General features: G+C 34.8%; 1 protein-coding gene and 1 long non-coding RNA gene across 6 annotated transcripts in view; one reads left to right on the top strand and one right to left on the bottom strand.

Moving 5' to 3' along the window:
* LOC112821801 (uncharacterized) overlaps window positions 1-1948 on the bottom strand; it is a 353780-nt gene extending 351832 nt beyond the window's left edge. For 3 of the 4 annotated variants that reach the window (XR_012378853.1, XR_012378854.1, XR_003207553.2), the window contains exon 1: window positions 1814-1948. This is a non-coding gene — a long non-coding RNA (uncharacterized lncRNA). Of the gene's footprint in view, window positions 1-423; window positions 595-1813 lie in introns of those variants that run through there. The other variant, XR_012378855.1, reaches the window with a different exon arrangement.
* Window positions 1949-2326: 378 nt separating this feature from the next.
* Window positions 2327-20560, top strand: part of NOVA1 (NOVA alternative splicing regulator 1) — a 151821-nt gene continuing 133587 nt past the window's right edge. The window contains exons 1-2 of one of the 2 annotated variants that reach the window (XM_025869152.2): window positions 2327-3299; window positions 5047-5190. In XM_025869152.2, the coding sequence (XP_025724937.1) occupies window positions 3164-3299; window positions 5047-5190 (280 nt within the window). In that variant the 5' untranslated portion in view covers window positions 2327-3163. The remainder of the gene's footprint in view (window positions 3300-5046; window positions 5191-20560) is intronic. The other variant, XM_025869151.2, reaches the window with a different exon arrangement.

Below are 20560 nucleotides of genomic sequence, written 5' to 3'. Positions count from 1 at the left end.
CTACATTATGCTGAATACTTTGTCCAAGCTTTAATACAATATAGCTTTGAGCTATCTTCATTTTTGAATTATCTTTGTCCCCTGTCTTTTACTGTTTTAAAACAATCTAGTAGCAAATCCCAGCCCTTTTCTAATTTTTCATTTGAAAACATCCTTGAATATTTTTGGTACACTTCACAGAATACTTTGATTACACAATGTCTGCCATCAGCTTTTTCTATCTTGACTACCACATACTTATTCCAAACCCTGATTTTCTTTCATCACAGCTCCCTTGTGTTTTTTTTAATCCAATTCCATGTATAAATCCTCTTTATTTTGGTCATGAAGGCCATATCATGGTTTCCTATTACATCATATATCAGATAAAAATTCTGGAATTTTTAAAGGTTCACAGACCTTTACCAATATGAACTAACTTACCTGCTTTCCCTTTCTTTGAGGTCTCAGCATATCTTCTTCTCTGACTTGAGGCAAAGTGTTTTTCATACTCCAAATGAACTTTTATTCCCAAACTAAATGTTATTTTTTTCCTTGTTCAGTGGACTATAATCTATCTTTCATCACTTAAAAAGCACCAGAAATCCCAATACCTCCTAGATGTTCCTTGCAATAAAGGATGTGATGAGAAGGGTTAGTATTCTTTTCCATTCCCTTCTGTCAGGAATTAAATTTTATTCTATTCTCTTTGGTTATTGCCTCAGATATGCAGGTATTCTTGGCTAGAATATCACGGAATTACAGTGAAGTTCTTTATTATGCTAGCTTTTACTGAAATCATCATTCAGGTTGAAGTGCTATAGTGAAAAGTACGAGGAAGAAGCATCTTTGTTCTAGAAATCTAGCGAATATGTTTATACCTTTCCACATCTTAGAACACATTTCACATCTTACATTATCTCATTTGACCCTAAGAATTATGGGAAGTAGAGTTTCAGTCCGTTTTAAGTGCGAAGGAACTGAAGCTCTAGCGTACTGCAATATTCAAGAGGACAGACCTTGGAATCAGGAAGACCTGAGTTTGAATTATTGAGACAATATTTGTACCTATGTGACTTTGAATTATTAATATCTCTAAACCTAAACTGCCTCATAAAATAGGGACCGTAATAACTGTATGATATACTACACGTAAAGAGCATCACATGTAAAATGGATTGCTTGGCACATGGTAAGGACTTAATAAACAGCCAACATGTTAAAGGATTTGCCCAAGACACTTTTAGAACATGACTGCAAGGACTTGAAACCAAGATTTCAGGCTCCAAAGCCCATGTTTTTCCACTATCCCTAATTCCTAGCACACTGATTAATTAAATAACTAACTTGGTAGATGATCTTGAGCAAAATACTTCACCGAGTCAGTTTACTGATCTGTAAACTGAGTCTCTTCAGACTTTCAGAGTCTATCGTAGCTATGTTATTTTTTTCTGTGGCGTTGTACATTTGAGGTTCAGATTCCCTATATATCCAAAATCTGTATAATCATAAGCCGTGCACATTGCAACTAGTTTTATTCCTATATTCATACTTTCTTCAATAATTAGTTTTGTGCACACTCACTCAGCTGTTGCCTGTCTTTAGTCTGCCTATCAGCGCCTCGTGAAGGGAAGACCCAGATACCTAGCTTTATTTATTTATATCCTGGCTTGTTCCCGAAAGGATTAAAGGCAGCGAGTGACACTATAAGTTCCCTAACGATGTTACACAGTGCCACTAAAAAATACTCTTTTGATGAAACAACCCGTAGAAAACCGCCGATGAGTTGAGATGCTGTCTTTTACCTAACTCTTAAAAATAAAAACTAATGTACCTAGCTAGAAGTCCTGGAAGCATAAAGTTAAGGTTCTTCCTTCAGCCTTGACGCTGTCTCACCCGTTGTCAACGGTCACTCGAATGCCCTTCTCAAGACTAGCCACAACTGTCGCTGCTCCAACCCCGGCTTCACAGTGATCCCACCCCGCCCCTTCATTCCCTCTCATACCTAAGTTTCCCGATTGGGAAGGGGCCTGAAGAGCCTTTCTCATATTCCCATTTTATTGGCTGGCACGGCTGTCAGTAATCTCTGCTTCCCGCCTTCTAGCCTAGCGTGTTTCTTACACCCCTTGGTTTCTGCGACAAGCCGCTTGAGTTTGCCTGAGCCGTGTTGCCGGGGACCCGCGACCTTTCACCCCTCCCTACCCACAGGAGCGCCCCAGCCCCCTTCCCCGTCGCCGGCGCGCGCCCCCGGGTACGCGCTTAGCCCGCGCTCACACGCGCACGCGCATACACACTCATACACACGCGCGCGCGCGCGCACACACACACACACACACACACACACACACACACCCTCCCCCGCCTCCGGCGGGGCCCCCTCCGCCCCCTCAGGCTGAGGCATCAGCGCTGGGAGGCGGCGGCGGCGGCGGCGCTGCTGAGAGGCAGGGACCCGAGCGCGAAGTGTGTGGGAGTCTACGAACTCAACCCCTCTCTACCCTCCCCTCGCAGCCATCCCCCTCCCTCCCCGCCAGCCCCCCCTACAAGCGGGAGAAATAATGAGAGAGACCGGGCGGCAGCAGCAGCATCGCCGAGCAGCCCAGGCAACGGCAGAACCGCTCCGGCAGCGGCGGCGGCGGCAGCACCAGCAGCGGGAGCGAGCGCAGCGCTAGCGCGGCGCGGGGATCGCCGCGCTCCTTCCCGGCTCCTGCCCTCCTCCGCCGCTCGCTCCTCTCTCCGCATCCACCTCCTTCCCCTCCTCCTGCTCATTCACTCTTTCCCTCACTCTCCCCTCCTCCTCGGCTTCTCCCCGCGCCCCGCCAGCCCTCGCGCTCTCCCACTCCCTCTGCCTGTCCTCCCCGCTCCCCTCCTCCCGCTCATTCACTCGCCCCTCTCCTTTCACTCTCTCCCCCTCTCTCCTTTCTTCTCCTTCTTTCACCCTCCGTCTCTCACACCCCCTCCATTCCCCTGTCTCCTTTCTGACACTGCACTGCAGCTGCTCCTCAGCCCTGCCCCCTCCCCAGTGAGAACAAACCAGCAACATTGCTTTTTTTTCCTAAAGAGATTTCTATTGATCCGATTAAAAAAAAAAAAAAAACCTTAAGAAACCCCAAACGCAAAAAAAAAGAAAAAAAGCCAAAACAAAAGGGAGAACCTTCTCCCCGTAGCAGCGGCAGGAACTGCAAACATGATGGCGGCAGCTCCCATCCAGCAGAACGGGACCCACACTGGGGTTCCCATAGACCTGGACCCGCCGGACTCGCGGAAAAGGCCGCTGGAAGCCCCCCCTGAAGCCGGCAGCACCAAGAGGACCAATACGGGCGGTGGGTATCGCTTCCACCTCCCCGCTGGCCCCATCCCCCGCCGCCCGCCCCTACCTCCCTCCCTCCCTCCCGCCGGCCTCCCTCCCTCCCGCGGCCCGGACACCTCCAGCCCGAACCCGGAGGCTCCCGCGCCCCTGCCCCGCGCCCCCTCCCCTGCACCTGCCCCGCACCTCGCCGTCCCGGACACATTTCCATTTCTCTGTTTATCATTCATCAAAATGGCGACCGGTTTTTCGGAATAGACCTATCTTTCCGTTTAATCGGTCCAAAGACTGACCATTTAAATATCCTAGACCTGGGCAAGGGGGTCCGTTAAAGAGGAGGAGGATGACCCCCCGAGTGAGGTGATGGCCGCCCGAAGATGCGCGCTGCATTTAACAGTCTGATAAAATAAATAAATAAATGGCACTTGGGTAGCGGATAGCAAATGATTGGGGCACAGTAGAGTTTTTCTCTCTTCATCCCCTTGCTTTGGGCCACAAGTAGTATGCAAAATCTTGATAAGTGCATGCTCTTACCGCACTTACATTGTCGTTGCAAATATCTCATTGATTTGTCTTCAGAGGTGTGCATACGAGGGTGGGGGTGTCTGGTACTGTGACTTGTTAGTTTAACATCCTGCGCTTCCTGGGAAGATGAGTTATAACGGGACCGGTATCGCTTCTTCATTTGCACTGGAGTCATCTTAACAATGCACCCAATGCATCGAGGCAGAGGTGAATTTATCTACAGCATGTACATTAGAGAAGGATGGGGGTCTTGCGAATGGCACACCCGCAAAATTTGGAACGTTTATTCACATGAGGAAGCTGGATTTACCGGGGTGTTTCCTATTTAAGACTTGATCAGTTTGTCGGAAATTAAAGTTTATGGAGTTGGCTTTATTTTCTAAAACGTTTCATTTCACTCTTTCTTGGTTCATCCACCCCCTCCGCTTTAAAAATTGTGGCTGTTTTGGAGAAGTAACATAATCTGTTTGGTCACTTTTAAGTGTATTTGATATAAATGACTCCTAAGCTTTTTAGTATTGGCAGAATTCTTCTTAACGTCCTTTAATTAATGAGCTTAAACGAGATCATAGTAGACTAAGAAGTGCTAAAGAAATACACCAGGATTAGTTAGATTTGCCAGTTCACATCACTTTGAGTTATTTCTTGGCAGTTATTGCAGGCTTGGAATACACCCTACAGTTTGGGTGGATTATTTGGTAGGAGAAGTGTTTGTTTTGTATACTTTAAGTAGGATATAGGCAATGGCTAATTGTAGTCCTTAGGTGTTTGCTAATGCCAAACAAATATAGCTCATCACTATTTACAGTCCTTTTACTTATTTATATTGCAATATGTTAAGCGAAGGTTTGCCATCATATAAATCTCTGAAGTTTTGTTAAAGGGTCAGTTCATTTCATTTTACCATAGTAACCACAGATAGAATTGGAAGACTTCCATGTTTGGAATAACAACTGGAATTTAGTCATCAGTTTCTACAGTGCTGCAAAATGATAGAACATGTTTAGTTTTTAATTCCAAGTTTGAAAGTATAAATCCTACAAAATGGGAAACATTTTGTACCTATTTATTTTTCATTGTAATTGGCTTATTTTTGTTCTTTAAAAAAATTTAACCCCATATTTCCTGCAGCTATATGCCCAATGTTTTAATTGCTGTTTTTCCCTCTTGAGGGTGGAGAGGGGATACAAAGTTTAAAATTATCATGTTAACCAAGTATATTTCTTTGCATTTTTCAGAAGACGGCCAGTATTTTCTAAAGGTTCTCATACCTAGTTATGCTGCTGGATCTATAATTGGGAAGGGAGGACAGACAATTGTTCAGTTGCAAAAAGAAACTGGAGCCACCATCAAGCTGTCTAAGTCCAAAGATTTTTACCCAGGTAGGTGCAATGGTGAAGAGATTGTTTGATAAATCCCCAAGGAAAGAAAGAGAAGATTTACCTGTGCTGTATGTTGTATGGAAAGAAATTCTTAACAGTATAAACTTTATCTATTGTATTTGTGGAAAATTTTAAAGTATATTTCTACTGTTGGCGTTATGTTTTGTTTCAATAATTGATATACTGTGTCTGATTTAGAATAATTACGAGATGAATCTTTTGGGTATTTCTAAATACTTCTTTCTAATTAGGAAGAAACTCTAAAATTTAAAGATAGAAACATGGACAGCTGGCATCAGGAAATAGGGTTCTTTTGAAGTTTTCAGACATCATTGTAATGACAATTAGTCTAGAGTGAATTCAGAAGAGGGGGTAGGAAGGCTTCTTAAAGAATGGACCATTTACTTCTAAATCCATTATGTACCTCTTTCTGCTTCACTGCTTTGTTTGTTGGCCCTGGAGTGAAGTAAAGAGGACAAGTGCTGCCTCTTCAGATTTTTAAAATACTGCGTTTTTAATGTAATTGTGACAAGGAAATATATTATTATGTAAGAAGTAAAGTAATACTTCAAAATTTGTGTTATGAAGAGCTGTAGTCGATTAAAATATGTTAACAGTTGCGTGGTACTGTAACCTACTGGAAAATGACAAGTTTCCTAGGTGGTATAATTTTTTTTTTTTTTTTACTTTTCAGTGTGTGTTCTTTATTTCAAGTGTTATATAGTTCTGCATGTTTTATCTTTTTCCTTTTTATCATTTTGCTACTCAGTATATGGATTTTAAGTTTAACTGGAAAATCTGCATAATTGAATAGTGTATCTCTTAGGGAAAACGTGAACTGATTTGCTTTTACCCAGGTGTAGCTTCTGCCTTTTTTTTTCTTTTTGTTAGTTTGCTTTATGGCCATAAAAAAATATTTATTCAGTGCTGAGGGGACTGATACTGCTTTTTTTTTTCCTGGTAGAAAAGAAAAGCTTATTTACTTTCAATGATGTAATTTCAGTAAGAGTTCTTTAACAGAGGATTTCTTTTTCATAGCCAATTGATTGGTGGTAGAAAATGGACCATTATGCTAGATAAAGTTTTAGAATGGTTGACAATATCATTTAGTTATATAAGATAAATGTAGTATATTTGGTAAACACTATGAATATTAAACTAAAATGTAATTTATTAGATATGCTGTCCTTCGAAAGTTTGCTCCTGTGAGTGTAGTTTTGTAGATGGCTTTCCTTGTCTCTGAAACTTTCCTTATGCATTAAGGAAGTTTACTAACATATTCACATTTGTATGTTTAAAAGGTATATTATGATGAAAAAAATTGATGTGGAATTGTGAAAACCTTAGTACAAATAAAAGCACTCAAAAGAGCTTGATTGCAGAATTAATAACGTGATAGTTCTAGGAAAAGAGCTGCAATGGTAAATTAAATTCACTGTCAATAGATGAAAATGAAATAGCTTTTTTGCATTAAACATGAGATGGTATCAGATGTGCAGGGATGTTACAGAAAATTGGTGTTTATCAAGGATATTCTAAATAGTAAATTAAATGCCTTTTCATTTGAATATAGTTTATTTTCAGTGGATTGGAAAGGGTGCACCGAGAATTAGATCTTTTGTTTTTAGTCCACTTAGTTATGCGTATTTTTCTTATTACATTGAAATTGCTTATTTTATTTATAGTTCTGAAACACGTTATTCATATAGAGCAAGAATATCCATTGGAAAAAAATGGAAAACTGGAATGCGTTGAACAAAATTTTGTGTGTGTAGTGACGTAACCTGATCAAATGCGATTTGAAATGTCTGGATAAAAGAAGGCATATACTCTGCCTGTAACAGGTGGAAACCAAGCACAATTTTAAGGATAAAGTAAAGCCTTGTAATTAATAAGAAGCTGTATTAATTCTGAACACTTTTTATTTAAATGTGATATTAACTAGGTTATTACCTGTTCAGACAGATACATCTCTCTTCTTCTGATAGACTTCAATTCTAATAGTCTTTCTGTTCACACTTGACAACAGCCTGTGGAATTATCTGAGGTCCTGGTATTCTTCAGTATAACAGCCTCTGAGCTACTTTCAACTTCTCGTACTCAGATATATTTAAGGGATACTTACCTGCTCATCTCAGACAAAGTAAATTATAAAACTATGATTTATATCGCCGAGTTACAAGTACTTTCTTGTAGGATTATGCAATAATTTATTTGGAAGCCCATTTTTGTGTTTCATATATGTATTTATGACTCCTACTTGATTAGAATGAATATGCCTGATGTTTATTTCATGAAGAATTTTTCTGTTTCTCATTTGGTAAGACAGTGTATTTGGGTAAAAGTGTACTTTAGTTGTATAACCTAATGGATTTGCTCAAATTACCTAAGTTTTGAAACAGAATGAAATTGTGTTCGGAAGGTTTAGTTAAAATACTGATGTATCTAAGACAGATTTTCTTTAGGATATATAATGCAGAGTACAGACACACTTTGGGGATATTTTAGCAAATCTCAACTCAAATGTATGTCCATTGTTTTTATTGTAGCCAATATAGTCTACTCATATTTATCATATTTGTGCATTTTTGGATTTTTTGTTTGTTTTTTGCTCAGCTTGGGTCTTTAAAATATCTTAAGCAACCTTGCTTTTTTGAGTAATTTTTAATACTTATGGTTGAAATCAAGAAATATTTTATGTACATTAATTGGTATGATTTAGAATTTGTAGAACTGTATATTGTATTGTGTATTTCAGCATGTCATAGTAAATAAAATAATTTGGGGAAATTGTATGATGAGGATTGTAAAGTGCATTTTTAAATTACTGTAATCAGAAAGAAAAGATCTACAAGTTGACATGCTTTATTTTTTGCTGTGCTTTGTATTCATTTATCTTTTTAAAAATCTAAATCTTACAAAATACTACTTATTACCTGTGGTTTATAAATATATCTTTTTTCCTTACTTGATTAAAACAGCTTATTTATTTACATATCTTTTTTATAAATAGGTTACCTAAAGTTGTTGCCTTGTAGTAAAAGAACAGCTTTCTCATTTGGGGGAATATATTACCGAATGCATTTTCAGAATGGCGATAGTGTTCTCTTATTCTTTTATTTGGCATCTGAAGATGTATTTAGTTTTTGTTAATAAATAGATGGATTTTTTATTAAAAGTAATGCATGGCTCAGGTAGATAATCCAAAAAACTTATTGAATACATTATTGGTTGGGAATAGTAAATGATTTATAAAATACATTTTTTCATATATGCCTTAGATTTTAGAATTCGTAATGTACCTATTGTTATTCCATTGTATGACAGTAGAGATATTCATTATATCAATCAAACAGAAATACTTCACTGTAATCTTAGCATATATTAGTCTCTATCTTACACTGTTTTCATATTTATGGTTATAAAACTGGATCACATTTGATGTGAAGTATTTGAACTTATATTCCTAGATTTATTATATCGTAATCTTAGCATTGTCCAATTTGGGTGATGTTTTTTGTTTTGTTTTTTTAAATCACAAGCCATTTATATGTTAAAATTTTAAAGCTCATGAAAAAGCAGACTGTAACTGAATTTTTCTTTTAGTGAAGGAAATACCCAATACTGCCTTAATTTTGACATGGGAAGAATTCAATGGCCAATTTAACCTCTAGGATCGGGACTGTATAGCATAAGAATGATCATTTTTTGGGAAATCAGATGAGTTGATAAAGTTTTAAAATAGATCACTTGTTTTGTTTACATTGTTGAAGGAAGAGTATTATGATATTGGTAGTACAACGGGAATATTTCAGTTACAGCTTTTAAAAGTTGCAGTCTAAACACTTTGATCTAGATGCAAAGCACTTTAGAAATTTATTGATACATATTTCAAGGCAAAATTAGTAGATAGAGTTGTAAAAAGGAAAAATAAAGTAGTGTAATTTCTAGTATTGTTGAGTTTAATATGAAGGTTATCATTACACTATGCTATACCTTTGATTTTAGTGTGATCAAAGAGTTTCTGACACATAATGTGTCTTTCTTTAAATCTTAAACTTGTAATATTTGTCATATTACCTGTTGTTGTGGGTTACTTTATATTTTGTCTCTCTATACCCTTAGTTGGAGGAGGAACCATAATCTTTCACTTAGACATTAATGTCTCCAAAAATTTGCTGTATATTTAATATTTTGTTTCTCATTTTAAGCAATAGGAAATCTTAACATATGAAGAAATGTTACTGGCATAGCACAATATATGTTAAAATTGTAGAGTCCAAAAGATACAATTTTGATACTTAATCATGTAAGCAAACATTTTGTAGCATGGGATTTTTAGAAAAATTGAATTAGCATTAGAAATCTTAGATATTCAATTTATTTGATTTTTTTTTATTTCATTCTGATGTTATGTCCTCTATCACTGATTTAGTAAGTTGTGGAACATCATTTACACTGTTGGTGTTTTCATGATTTATAATGTACAATGTCACTTTGATATTTGCTATTTGAAGCCTTCTGGATTTTGGAAAAATAGCTCATTTAAATTTGTGACGTTGTAAGGAAATCCAGTGTGTCTAACAACATCGCCTTGCAAATATCATCCCCAAAAGGTTTCAGGACTAGTTTAGAAATAGTGAACACAGTTGGTGAAATAGTTCAATATTTATGTATGGAAGATGTTTTGTCTTATATACAAGAGGAAGAACAATCTGCGTCTTGGGAACTCTAAGGAGTATGTGGTATCACTAAAAACCTGACCAATAAACCACCCATCTTGAAAACTTGTCTGTTTTTTAGCTATTTTGTTTTGTTTTGTTTTGCTCTGGCTTAAGAGAATTTTTAAGCTTTTCAATAACACGAATAACACTACTGAACACAATTATGCCACTTGTAACCTAAAATTCAGTACCTAATAAACTATTTTTTTAACCATAGAATTTAGTCTTGGTTGTTTTCAGTTTAGTGGAGTTGTTTTAAGCCACTTTTATGAGCAAGTGCAGCTTTTCAAAATAAAATTGGGGGGACAAGGGTGGGAGATTTGTGCTTGATTGCCATCTCATTTCCATCTTTGGATACAGCTCTAGCATAAAGTTAAACAACATCTGCAGAGATCTGACTGACAAACATCTCTCTGGGACTCATCATTGCAGCCCGCAGCAGGTGCATTCAGCTTGCAGTCCTTTCCAAAAAGAGGTTAGTTTGTTCTAACATTTATCAGTAGACCAGGGAGCAAGTGACTAGAGAAGAGGTTGGTTGTCACTTGTCCAGTACTGGAATACTACAGGTAATTGGACTGGACTGGTGGGAACCACAGCAGTGTGTGTCTCACATTGCACTGCAGCTGCTATGGAGCTTAATTAACCTGACCCTCAGAGACTGAAGTGTCATGGTATAAAACACAACATGCAAGGAATGAAGCAGTACTTTTCAATACTTCCTAATGCTTGGGTTGGTGAAATTTCCATTTTCATCATCTTGTTCTTAAAAGATATGACATCGGCTTTTCTACTTTTTTATATGGAGATATTTGAAACTAAAATGATTTCTATGAATCTGATAGAACCCCCCCAAAAAGAGAGAGAGAGAGAGAGAGAGAGATGTTGTATAGAAATAGAAAAAAAAACAAACTTAAGTCAGAAATATTTAAATTTCCCTGTTCCACAAGTACATTTTCAAATCAGGAGTGAGCAAAAATAAGTGGAGGTACATTGTAATTTTTTTATTAGTATTATCTTAGCTTAACATTTGTTTATTCTTATAGGAGAAATAACCCATGTAAAATTAAGTTTTATCTTTTTAGCATGTTAGAGGCTTTAGCAAGCAAACTCTGCCCAATGCTTTGAAGTGTTTCAACAAATAAGATGGGTATAGCATAAAAACTCTAAAAAACTTAATCTGTCATTTATTTCTCTTATTTTAAATTTCTTAATCTTTTGAAAAACTGACTTCAGAATGCTTCCAAGACATACATAGAAATTTCTTGTCTTCTAATAGTGTGTCTGCTTATTGTAGGGGTCTTATCACATTGCTGTTTTATTAATTGCCCTTGAAAGGAAACTAATTCCTAAGGTAAAAATGTCTTTAAATTAAATCTGGTAAGTTGCTATACTATTTTAAAACAATTCTGATTTAAAAATATCATTTGGAATCTTGTGAAGGAGTTTTGTAGTTTTGACTTTTCTATTAGTTTTACTAATTTGAATTTTTTGGTTTTATTGAATATAACCCGTCAATTACCAAAGAGTAATTAAGTTTTGGAGTTTGTACAGATTTTTTTGTAACCTATATGCTTTTCTGGAAGGAATTTTTACCAGTATTGCCAGTAACTATTTGATTCTGAAGTTACTGTTTGCAAGAAGTCTGTTAAAGTTTATTTTAATTAAATTATGAATAGTTAATAATTTATAATTATAGTACTCATGGGAAATAAGATTAAAATAAACATCTCTAGAAGTTAAGAGAGTCACTCCCACACTCAAACATTTTTCATTTTTGACACCTTGGATAATTGTTTTCTTATCAATTCTTATCAATATAGAAATGATTCTTTAAAATTTCACATATATACTGCACCATCATTTTTAAATTTTTGATAAAGAATATAATTAATAAAAATAAACATTTAGGACTACAAAGTACAAAAAAGGAATATTATGTACACTGACAAAGTTTTTGAGATATTTTCAATATTCCCTGACTTTCAAGCTACTATATGGATATCCTTTTCCATAACAAAACTTGATCATGAAAACACATCATAGCTACACTCCATCATTGATCTTTTGCTGCTTCCTGCAGGGCCTGTCATAGCATCGTTGACAGGACCAGATGAAAAATGAAATCAGTATCTTGAGTTTTTTAACAGCAAAATGATTCAGGTAAGATTATTTGGTGTGGAAAATAAACCATTTTTTTTTACCATTCTTAAATGAATTTTATTTAATACTTGATATTTAAAATTCATATATTTTTCTCATTTCAAGACCTATTCTATGTCCTACTGATGTTCAGTGGATTTGTAATTTACAATGAATTTTATTCTGAACTCAGTAATTTTTAAATTTTATACTGTAGTGTTTTTTACTCTCCTTGTGAAACTGAACCATTTTTTGAAGTTTTGAGGAATAATTTTTCTGTTTTAAAGGTTTTTGAGATCAGTTTTCCACTGAAGACTCCGTAATTCCTTTGCAGGAGAAATTTTCACATAATGTACTTATTAATTAAATAAGTCTTCAAATCCTGCATTCTCTCTGGGATATAATAAATGCTGACTCTCAGTTGATTCAATTTTTAAAAATCATTCTTATCTTAAGAAGAAAGTTGTTTTCATTTAAATTGTTAATAATTTGCTGTTCTAGGAATTAGATTCAGTGACTTTTTTAAGATCCAGTAATTTGGGGGGAAGGGCAGAAAGAAAGGAATTGGGTACATTTTGTTAACACTGAACATAGTGGGAATGTGTTACATGTTTTTGTTATATACTACTAAATATTTTAGAATAATTGTAACTTCTCAATTTTGGTTGTATTCATTCTTGAAATAATTTGTTTTTGAAGGACTTAGTATTGGAAGCAATTGAGTTTACTTGAAGACTGTTCATTCACGTGTTTAGTCTTAATTATTCTTTATAACTGTGTTTTTATTTTTCTAAGACTAATTTATGTTTTTTTTTTAAATCATGAAAGTGCTTTTTTTAAAAAAAAAACCTAGTGTGAAATCTGTCTGGAAGCTTTTCTCTCATTAATTATTATGTATATTTATTAGATGCTTCCTATGAGCCCAGGTGTAAGCAGCTCTTTGGTCACCAAGACTTAGAAGTATTACAAAGCATCTTTTTCTTTGTTAAAGGAATATGGGCATGTTTTACTTTTCTCTAAAAAGTTGTACTTTAATTGTTGCTGTCTTAAGTTTTAAGTTTTTTCCCGTTATATGGCATCTCTGTCAAAGACTTAATGAGGACACTTAGAAGTAGCAAAGAGGCTTTCCATTTGAAGAGATTGGAAAAATCATGGGATTGTGGAACTAGATGAAAGGAATGGATCTTAGATCTGATCTCTTCCAGAATCTCACGCTGTTGAGAAAAACCAAGATACCAGCAGATTAAGTGATGTAACTTAATCCTGTAACTTTTATATATGTTTTCTGAATCTGTGGTACAATTTTAGTAGGTACTTCATTCTCTTCTTGTTTTGCTCCACTTTTTTTTCCCTCCTCCCATTTTTGGATATGACCCTCAGAGGAAACAGATCTTTACTTTTTTCTCTTTCCTAGTTTTAAAATGAGTGTGCCCCTGCCCCCATTTTGGAAAATTAAGTTGAAAGCACATTACGTATTTTAGGACAATTTTTTTGCTGTTAATTTGCTGTACTGAAGGGCCAAAGACAAGTTCTTTTTAGCATTACCACACATTTAAAAAAAAAAAAAAGAGAGATGATTATATTTGATTAGAATATAGTCTGGTCATTTTCTGTTTGTCTGTAATTGTAGTTTGAAGATGTCAATATTTTCAGGGTGATTTGATTTCTACACTTCATTATTTTTCTTCATTTGCAAAGTTTGTTTTCTTTCTTTCTTTCTTTCTTTCTTTCTTTTTTTTTTTTTTTGCTTGCTTCCATTGTTCCTTAGCTCAGTTCTTTTAAATTTCTTTATTTTGGTTTAACAGATTATTGACCTTGATTTTTAAAAAAATGTGTAGACGTTCTAATTCAAATTCTGTTTTCAAGGATATATGTGTTTTCCATATTTTTATGACTTTTATAAAAATTTCCTTAAGTATTACATATTTGGCTGGGTATTCATAACAGTTGGTTTAAAAAGCACAAAATACTATGGTTAAAAAATAAGCAACAGGCTAGTTGTAAAACAGTCTAAGTAAAAATGAAGATATACTATACAATAGTTATTAATTTTAAAACGTCACCCTTTTCTCTTTTGTATCCATTTCGTTAAATTGGTCTGCTTCTCAGTTAATTAGAGTTCTGATGATGTTTGCGTTGTATTGTAAGCTTAAGGACTACTTTCTAACATAATTATAAAAGTACTTAAAGTGATTTCTGCGAATACTTTTTTCTTCACAGCTTTAAACTAAAACAAAAAATCTTTTGTGATAGTCTTTACTTACATTGATTAATTAAATTAAGCTCCATTGGTATGAAAGAATTTATGTCACCTTTCATGCCTGTTGCTAAATGTTCAGTGTACAGCTCAGTGCTGTAAACCTAGGTGGTAGCTAAATTTAAATGAATGTATGTATGAACGAATAAATGACTGATTTGAGGCTTCTTCTGTGACGTGCTCATGCAATATCCATACAATGGATGGAGAAGGTATTTTATCTCTAGTTTTTCATTATATTTCTAATTTACCTTGATTGGGGGGTGGTGTGTGTATATAAAGTTTATATTTTAGATAAGTGAACTAATGAGTTCAGATACTGAAACAAACCAGAAATGGTCACAGAAGTGTTGAAACAAGTATGGGCCAGGTATTAAGGAAGAAGAAGGGAGTGTGAGAAGGGAGTTTTGCTTTGTATTGAGCATGGCGTCCTGTGTGAGGGAAACTCAAAATCCAGTATTGTGGAGGATACTTCAAGCCATCTCCAAAAATGAGGATAACTTTTAAAATATTCTGACTTAAGCCACTTGAGCTAATTGATATTTAGTAATCTTTGATTTTCAGGGTATCTCAAGAAAAGTCATCAGCCAGCGGACTGCACCTTACTTGCACAAGTAGCCATGTGGCAGTAAATAAACTATGATGTGACATAGCTGTAAAATCTTATAATGTAGGTGTTTTGAATTACTTTTATTAATAAATATTAATTAAACTCATGTTGCTTAAGTCAGAATAAATGTAACTAAAGTTACATTGATAAAATATGATTAATAAATGTTTCATTTTGAATGTATTTTAATGTCTTTTTTACCACCTATAGTGGTGAAGTTAATATGTATAAATACATTATGATTTTAGAAGCTGGACTATTGTAATTTTCTTATTAGTGAAGGGAAGAAGTATATACCAGTTACATAGTCGTTTAGAGTTTGACTGACTTTAATATCAGGGTGTTAGTATGTGTTACTTTATTTGAAACTAAAATTATAGGAAAGTTACTAAATTCAGGCTTCTTTAGTCTTTAAATACTTTTTTTTTAAAGATTTTATTTATTTATTTGGCAGAGAGAGACACAGCGAGAGAAGGAACACAAGCAGGGGGAGTGGGAGAGGGAGAAGCAGGCTTCCCGTGGAGCAGGGAGCCCGATGCGGGGCTCGATCCCAGGACCTTGGGAACATGACCTGAGCCGAAGGCAGCCGCTTAATGACTGAGCCACCCAGGCGCCCCTTTAAATACTTTTTTAAACAGTTAAAATTTAGAGAAATGCACAAAATACTAATGTTTTTTCTTGTACTAGTAGATTGAGTTCTGCTACAATAAACCAATGAAAACATCTAAGATTTGGTAGATAAATCTGTTTAGTCTTATGCTTAGCCCCTACATTTTTATAAATTCTATTTTTTTAAAAAGCTGGTGGAGAATAGTTAAAATAATCCTATTGTAGTGTTTCTTTACCTGGCTGCTTCCCCTGCTACTACCAGGGCCAGATGTTGACATTCTGATGAATGTTTATGTGCTCCTTTTGGGGTTAGAACTAGGTATACAATGCCCTGAAGATCTTATTCTCAAGTAAAGAAGCAATAAGAAACAAGAAACATAAATACCTGGTTATAATAAAGTTTAATAAATGTATAATGATAGAATTATGTCTAGAAGTTGAAACTACGTCTGTCTGTGACCAATCTTCAGAGGAGAGGGTAGACTTCAAAAAAGACTTCAAAGAGGAGGGGGGTTTTGAGGGTTGAATTGTAATTGGCTGGATGGACAAGAGTGGAAGGTCATTTGAGGCTGAGAGACAAAATATATATCCATGTAGATATGAAAAATTCCTGTTATATTCAGGGGTCCAAAAGTAGTTTGGTATTACTGGGATAAAAAGTGGATATTGCTGGGGGCGGGGAGTGGGGATAAGGAGATACTATAGATATTTGTACAGATAAGAGAAAAGGTATTACATGTGAAAAAGATAAAAGTTTGATTGAAAAATACTAATCTTGAATACATTTATTAGCAAGAATTATTTTAAAGAAGAAATATGTGTTGCATCTATAAAATGACTGGCAGTGGTACTGTAATTAAAATTTATGTACCTGTTTGTTTAAATGTAAATAGTGATTCTTGTACTTTGGAGAAGGATTATCTTAATTATCTAAAAGTACAGCTGAGCGGTAGGTTGAGGAGTGTGACTTTCTGCTTAGGCAATATAAGTAGAATTAAAAAGAAGACTAATTTGTTTAGGAAGGAAAAGACTAAGGGAAAGGTGTGGCAACCAGGAATTCAGAAAAAAAAAGAGATGTTAAGAAATATGATGGTTGGGGCACCTGGGTGGCTCAGTCGTTAAGCGCCTGCCTTCGGCTCAGGTCACGATCCCAGGGTCCTGGGATCGAGTCCCGCATCAGGCTCCCTGCTTCACGGGAGCCTGCTTCTCCCTCTCCCACTCCCCCTGCTTGTGTTCCCTCTCTTGCTGTCTCTCTCTGTCAAATAAATAAATAAAATCTAAAAAAAAAAAACTATTAAGAAATATGATGGTTGTCTCGTATGAAGCAGTTATGTGCCAAGGGTAGAAGAAAAAAGATATGGGGACCTAGTGAAGGACAACTGCCAGTGAAGAATGTTGCTGTATTCAGGACCAGTATGGATAGAGAGATCTGTTTTTGACGTTTGTTCACTTTGACATATGATATGTCTCTGCAGGTGCATTTAAAGTTAGTAACTTGAATAGTTTCTTTTACTGGTTTGCTTTTGAATCATAGCTGTTTAGAATCCTGTATCTGATAAAATTTTTCTCATTTCTTAAATTACATGAATATGTAGGCCTTCTTAGCTCTCTTGGCATGTGAACAGATATATTCACTTTTAGTTTGATGAAAATTTGTGATTTACACAGTGTATACTTTCTTTATGTGTGAATTTGATGTCATTTGAACACTAAATATCATGAGAGATATTGGTATGCATTAGGTCAATGAAAATGAAAATTGAAACTTCTTATTCATTGTTAGTGGATTATCTGTTATATAATTATTTTATTTGGAATTTCAGTTGATTATTGAGATTCAGCAGGAGTCTCCATCATTGATAAATATTTATTTCATATAGGAATCAGTCTTAATCAGTACTCTATCAAAATCAGATTAATTAAAAAAAGACTGAAAAGTATGGTACTGTTTTTCCATTTAGAAAATGAGATTAAAAATCTATCTAGCATTTTATACTGATCTGTGAAATTATTGGCTAGTTGTGTAGAGAAACATTAAAAAATTGAACAGCTGAAGTGACATTAAGCACCAGATGGGAATTTGAAATAAAAATATTCACTGTGTAATCTTTATTTAAGTGCTATTCATAATTCAGTAATACCGGTTGTATAACTCAAAGTTGAATTCAATACAAAAAGGAAGCACAAGCAAAGTCTCATTGCCTTCAAACTGATACCATATCGTGGTATGACATGACTTGTTCTTGAAAGAGATAAATAATACAGGTAAGAAAACTGCACACATTTTTTTGCAGAGGCAGTACAATTCTCTTTGGGAAAAATATTGGGAAGAAATTTTGGGTTTGTGAATTGTTTCAAAGTAACATTTATTTAAATTCCACATCTTTTATGAGTTCTGCCTTTAAGATGATGTTCTGTTTTGTATTTACGCATATCTTCTAAACTAGAAATTTCCAGCCAAATTTTCTTTACAGTAATATTTTAAATTTCTTCTGAAGAATATACCTATTTTGTTTAAGGAAAGGTATGTTCCTCTGAAAGCTTTATCACATTTTTAGCTACAGTGGTGTATTTGACATCTTGTTTAAGAACTAGAATGACTCTGGATATGAAAACACAAACTGTGATAATAAGCTAGATATGCCCTATGTGGCAGTTTAGGTTGGCATATATCTCAAATGGCATGTTTAATGTACAGTATTACTAAGATTAGTAATTTTACAGTGGAAGGCTGCAACTTTTTTTTTTAAAGATTTATTTATTTATTTATTTATTTGAGAGAGAGAATGAGATAGAGAGAGAGAACATGAGAGGAGGGAGGGTCAGAGGGAGAAGCAGACTCCCTGCCAAGCAGGGAGCCCGATGCGGGACTTGATCCCGGGACTCCAGGATCATGACCTGAGCCGAAGGCAGTCGCTTAACCAACTGAGCCACCCAGGCACCCAGAAGGCTGCAACTTTCATTACATAGTTTCATGCTGGTGGGATTAGGATGCTGACAGACTCTTTACTTTGTAAATCCCTGTTTTCAACCCTTGTAAAAATCTTTTCACTGTTGAAATGATCTACATAGGATCTGTGTTAGTAACCTACTCTCTGAAGTTTGTGAAAGTTAATGAAAATATTGCAAATATTATGTAGTTTGGCAAATGATTATGAATGTGAATAGCAATCCTTATGTTGTATTTTTGTTAAAGAGTAATAATGTTAATATATTTATATGACAAAAATGGTTTAGTAAATAGTTAAGAATCAAAAACAGTGTTTTTATTTTTAGGATATGTACATATGTTGATAGGAAAAGCTTTGAGGTTCTCTAGATTCTTGGCAGTGAAGCCATTTGAAGCAAACTGCAATAAATATTACCCCTTTATGACAAAATACTCAACTTTGAAATCATATTCCAGCTTTTCTGAACATGATGTTTTTGTTTGATTTTTTTAAATATTGATTTTATCAAAGATATTTCTGAAGGCCCTTCAGTAACTTAGCAGACTGCATTAAAAATTAGTAGAAAGTAAAAAAAATAATAAAAAATAAGTAGAAAGTGCAATGTGATGGGGATAATTTAGATAATTTAGAGGGATAAATAATATAGGTAAGGAATATGTACATTTTTTTGGCCACTCAAAATATGCAGGACAAATGCAATTCTGCTTTAGGAAAATTTTAAAGAAATTTGGAATTGTGGAAATGTTTCAAGTAACAGTCATCTAAATGCAGTATCTTTTAAAGATCCTGGCTCTGAATTTCTTTATGTGAGTATTTAAACTATCTCTATTATCGTTAATGGGAAAGTGATGGTCCTGTTTTTAAAAGTCTAAAACCATATAACTAAAAGTTACTTAATAAAAGTAAGTAGTACATAAAAGTAGTTTATTAATCATGGCTTAGTTAGATCTTCATTCTATCACTTATTTCAATTCTTAAAATCTCAGGGTAGTTTCTTGTTTTTAGCAAGAATTTTTATCTCTGTTTTACAGTTCAGGAAAAATAAGACAGTGAAAGTCAAAATGATTTGATGACAAGTCAATGATGAACCTGTTTGTTTACTATTATTCTATAACTCTTTATGTCATATTACTTACAAACTTGAGTTCAGAAATACAGTATTCAAAATTTAAGTAAGAGTCACCCAACTGCCATATTGGTCCATCACTGGGAAATAATATATTTTTGATGGCTTAATAATTTTTTCCCTATTCATCTAATAGGGAAATCTTAAAAATTTGAATTTTGCCATCAAAAGAAAAACTATAGTAATCAAGCAAAGTGGAGACATAAAAACTAGTTTTCTGTCCTGACCAGACCTCTGTAAACATTGAGTTTTATGTACTTTTCCATCTTTGTATCGATATAAGATCTCTAAGATAGTTTGAAATTTCATTTTATGAGATTTTTTATGTGAAGTTATTTAAATATTCTTAGTTAAGCATTGTACAATTTTGCTTTCACTTTTTAAATCACATAACCAATCTAGAGATTTGTTAAATTATACACGAGGTTAGGAAGGTGTAGTCAAATAACTATGACAATAGTTACTATAATCAAAATTTTTGTGAGGAAAATAAGTTTTGGACATTACATAGTGAAGTTTATTAAGAAATTATCAAATCAGTTCAGTGTTTTTTAATGCCTTCTGGGTACGTAGGATAGAGACCCCAAGGGAACGTGGTAGCAGAGCAGAGTTTGAATCTGGTCTCTGACACTTAAAAGCTGTATGATTTTTGTCAAATCATTTAATCTTCTTGGACCCATAATTTTCTCTAATTTTCTCATCTGTGTGATGGAGATATTAGTATCCCCTCACATGGTTATAAGTTGTTGGTCCAGGCACCACAAAAGGGAAGATATAAAAGTACATCACATAATACTTGACATAATAATAAGCATTTTATGATTCTATCTTTTTAAATCTCCTCCTTCCCATGTTTGTTACATTTAATAACATTAAATATACAGCAGACATTTTAATGTAAAATAAATTACAAAAATGTGGCCCTAAAAAGGAAAACATTGCTATAACGATTTT

Source organism: Callorhinus ursinus, unplaced genomic scaffold (assembly GCF_003265705.2).
Source record: "Callorhinus ursinus isolate GAN/ISIS: 27379988/994484 unplaced genomic scaffold, GSC_fseal_2.0 scaffold8, whole genome shotgun sequence".
NCBI lineage: Eukaryota > Metazoa > Chordata > Mammalia > Carnivora > Otariidae > Callorhinus > Callorhinus ursinus.
This window is presented reverse-complemented; position numbering and strand designations above follow the sequence as displayed.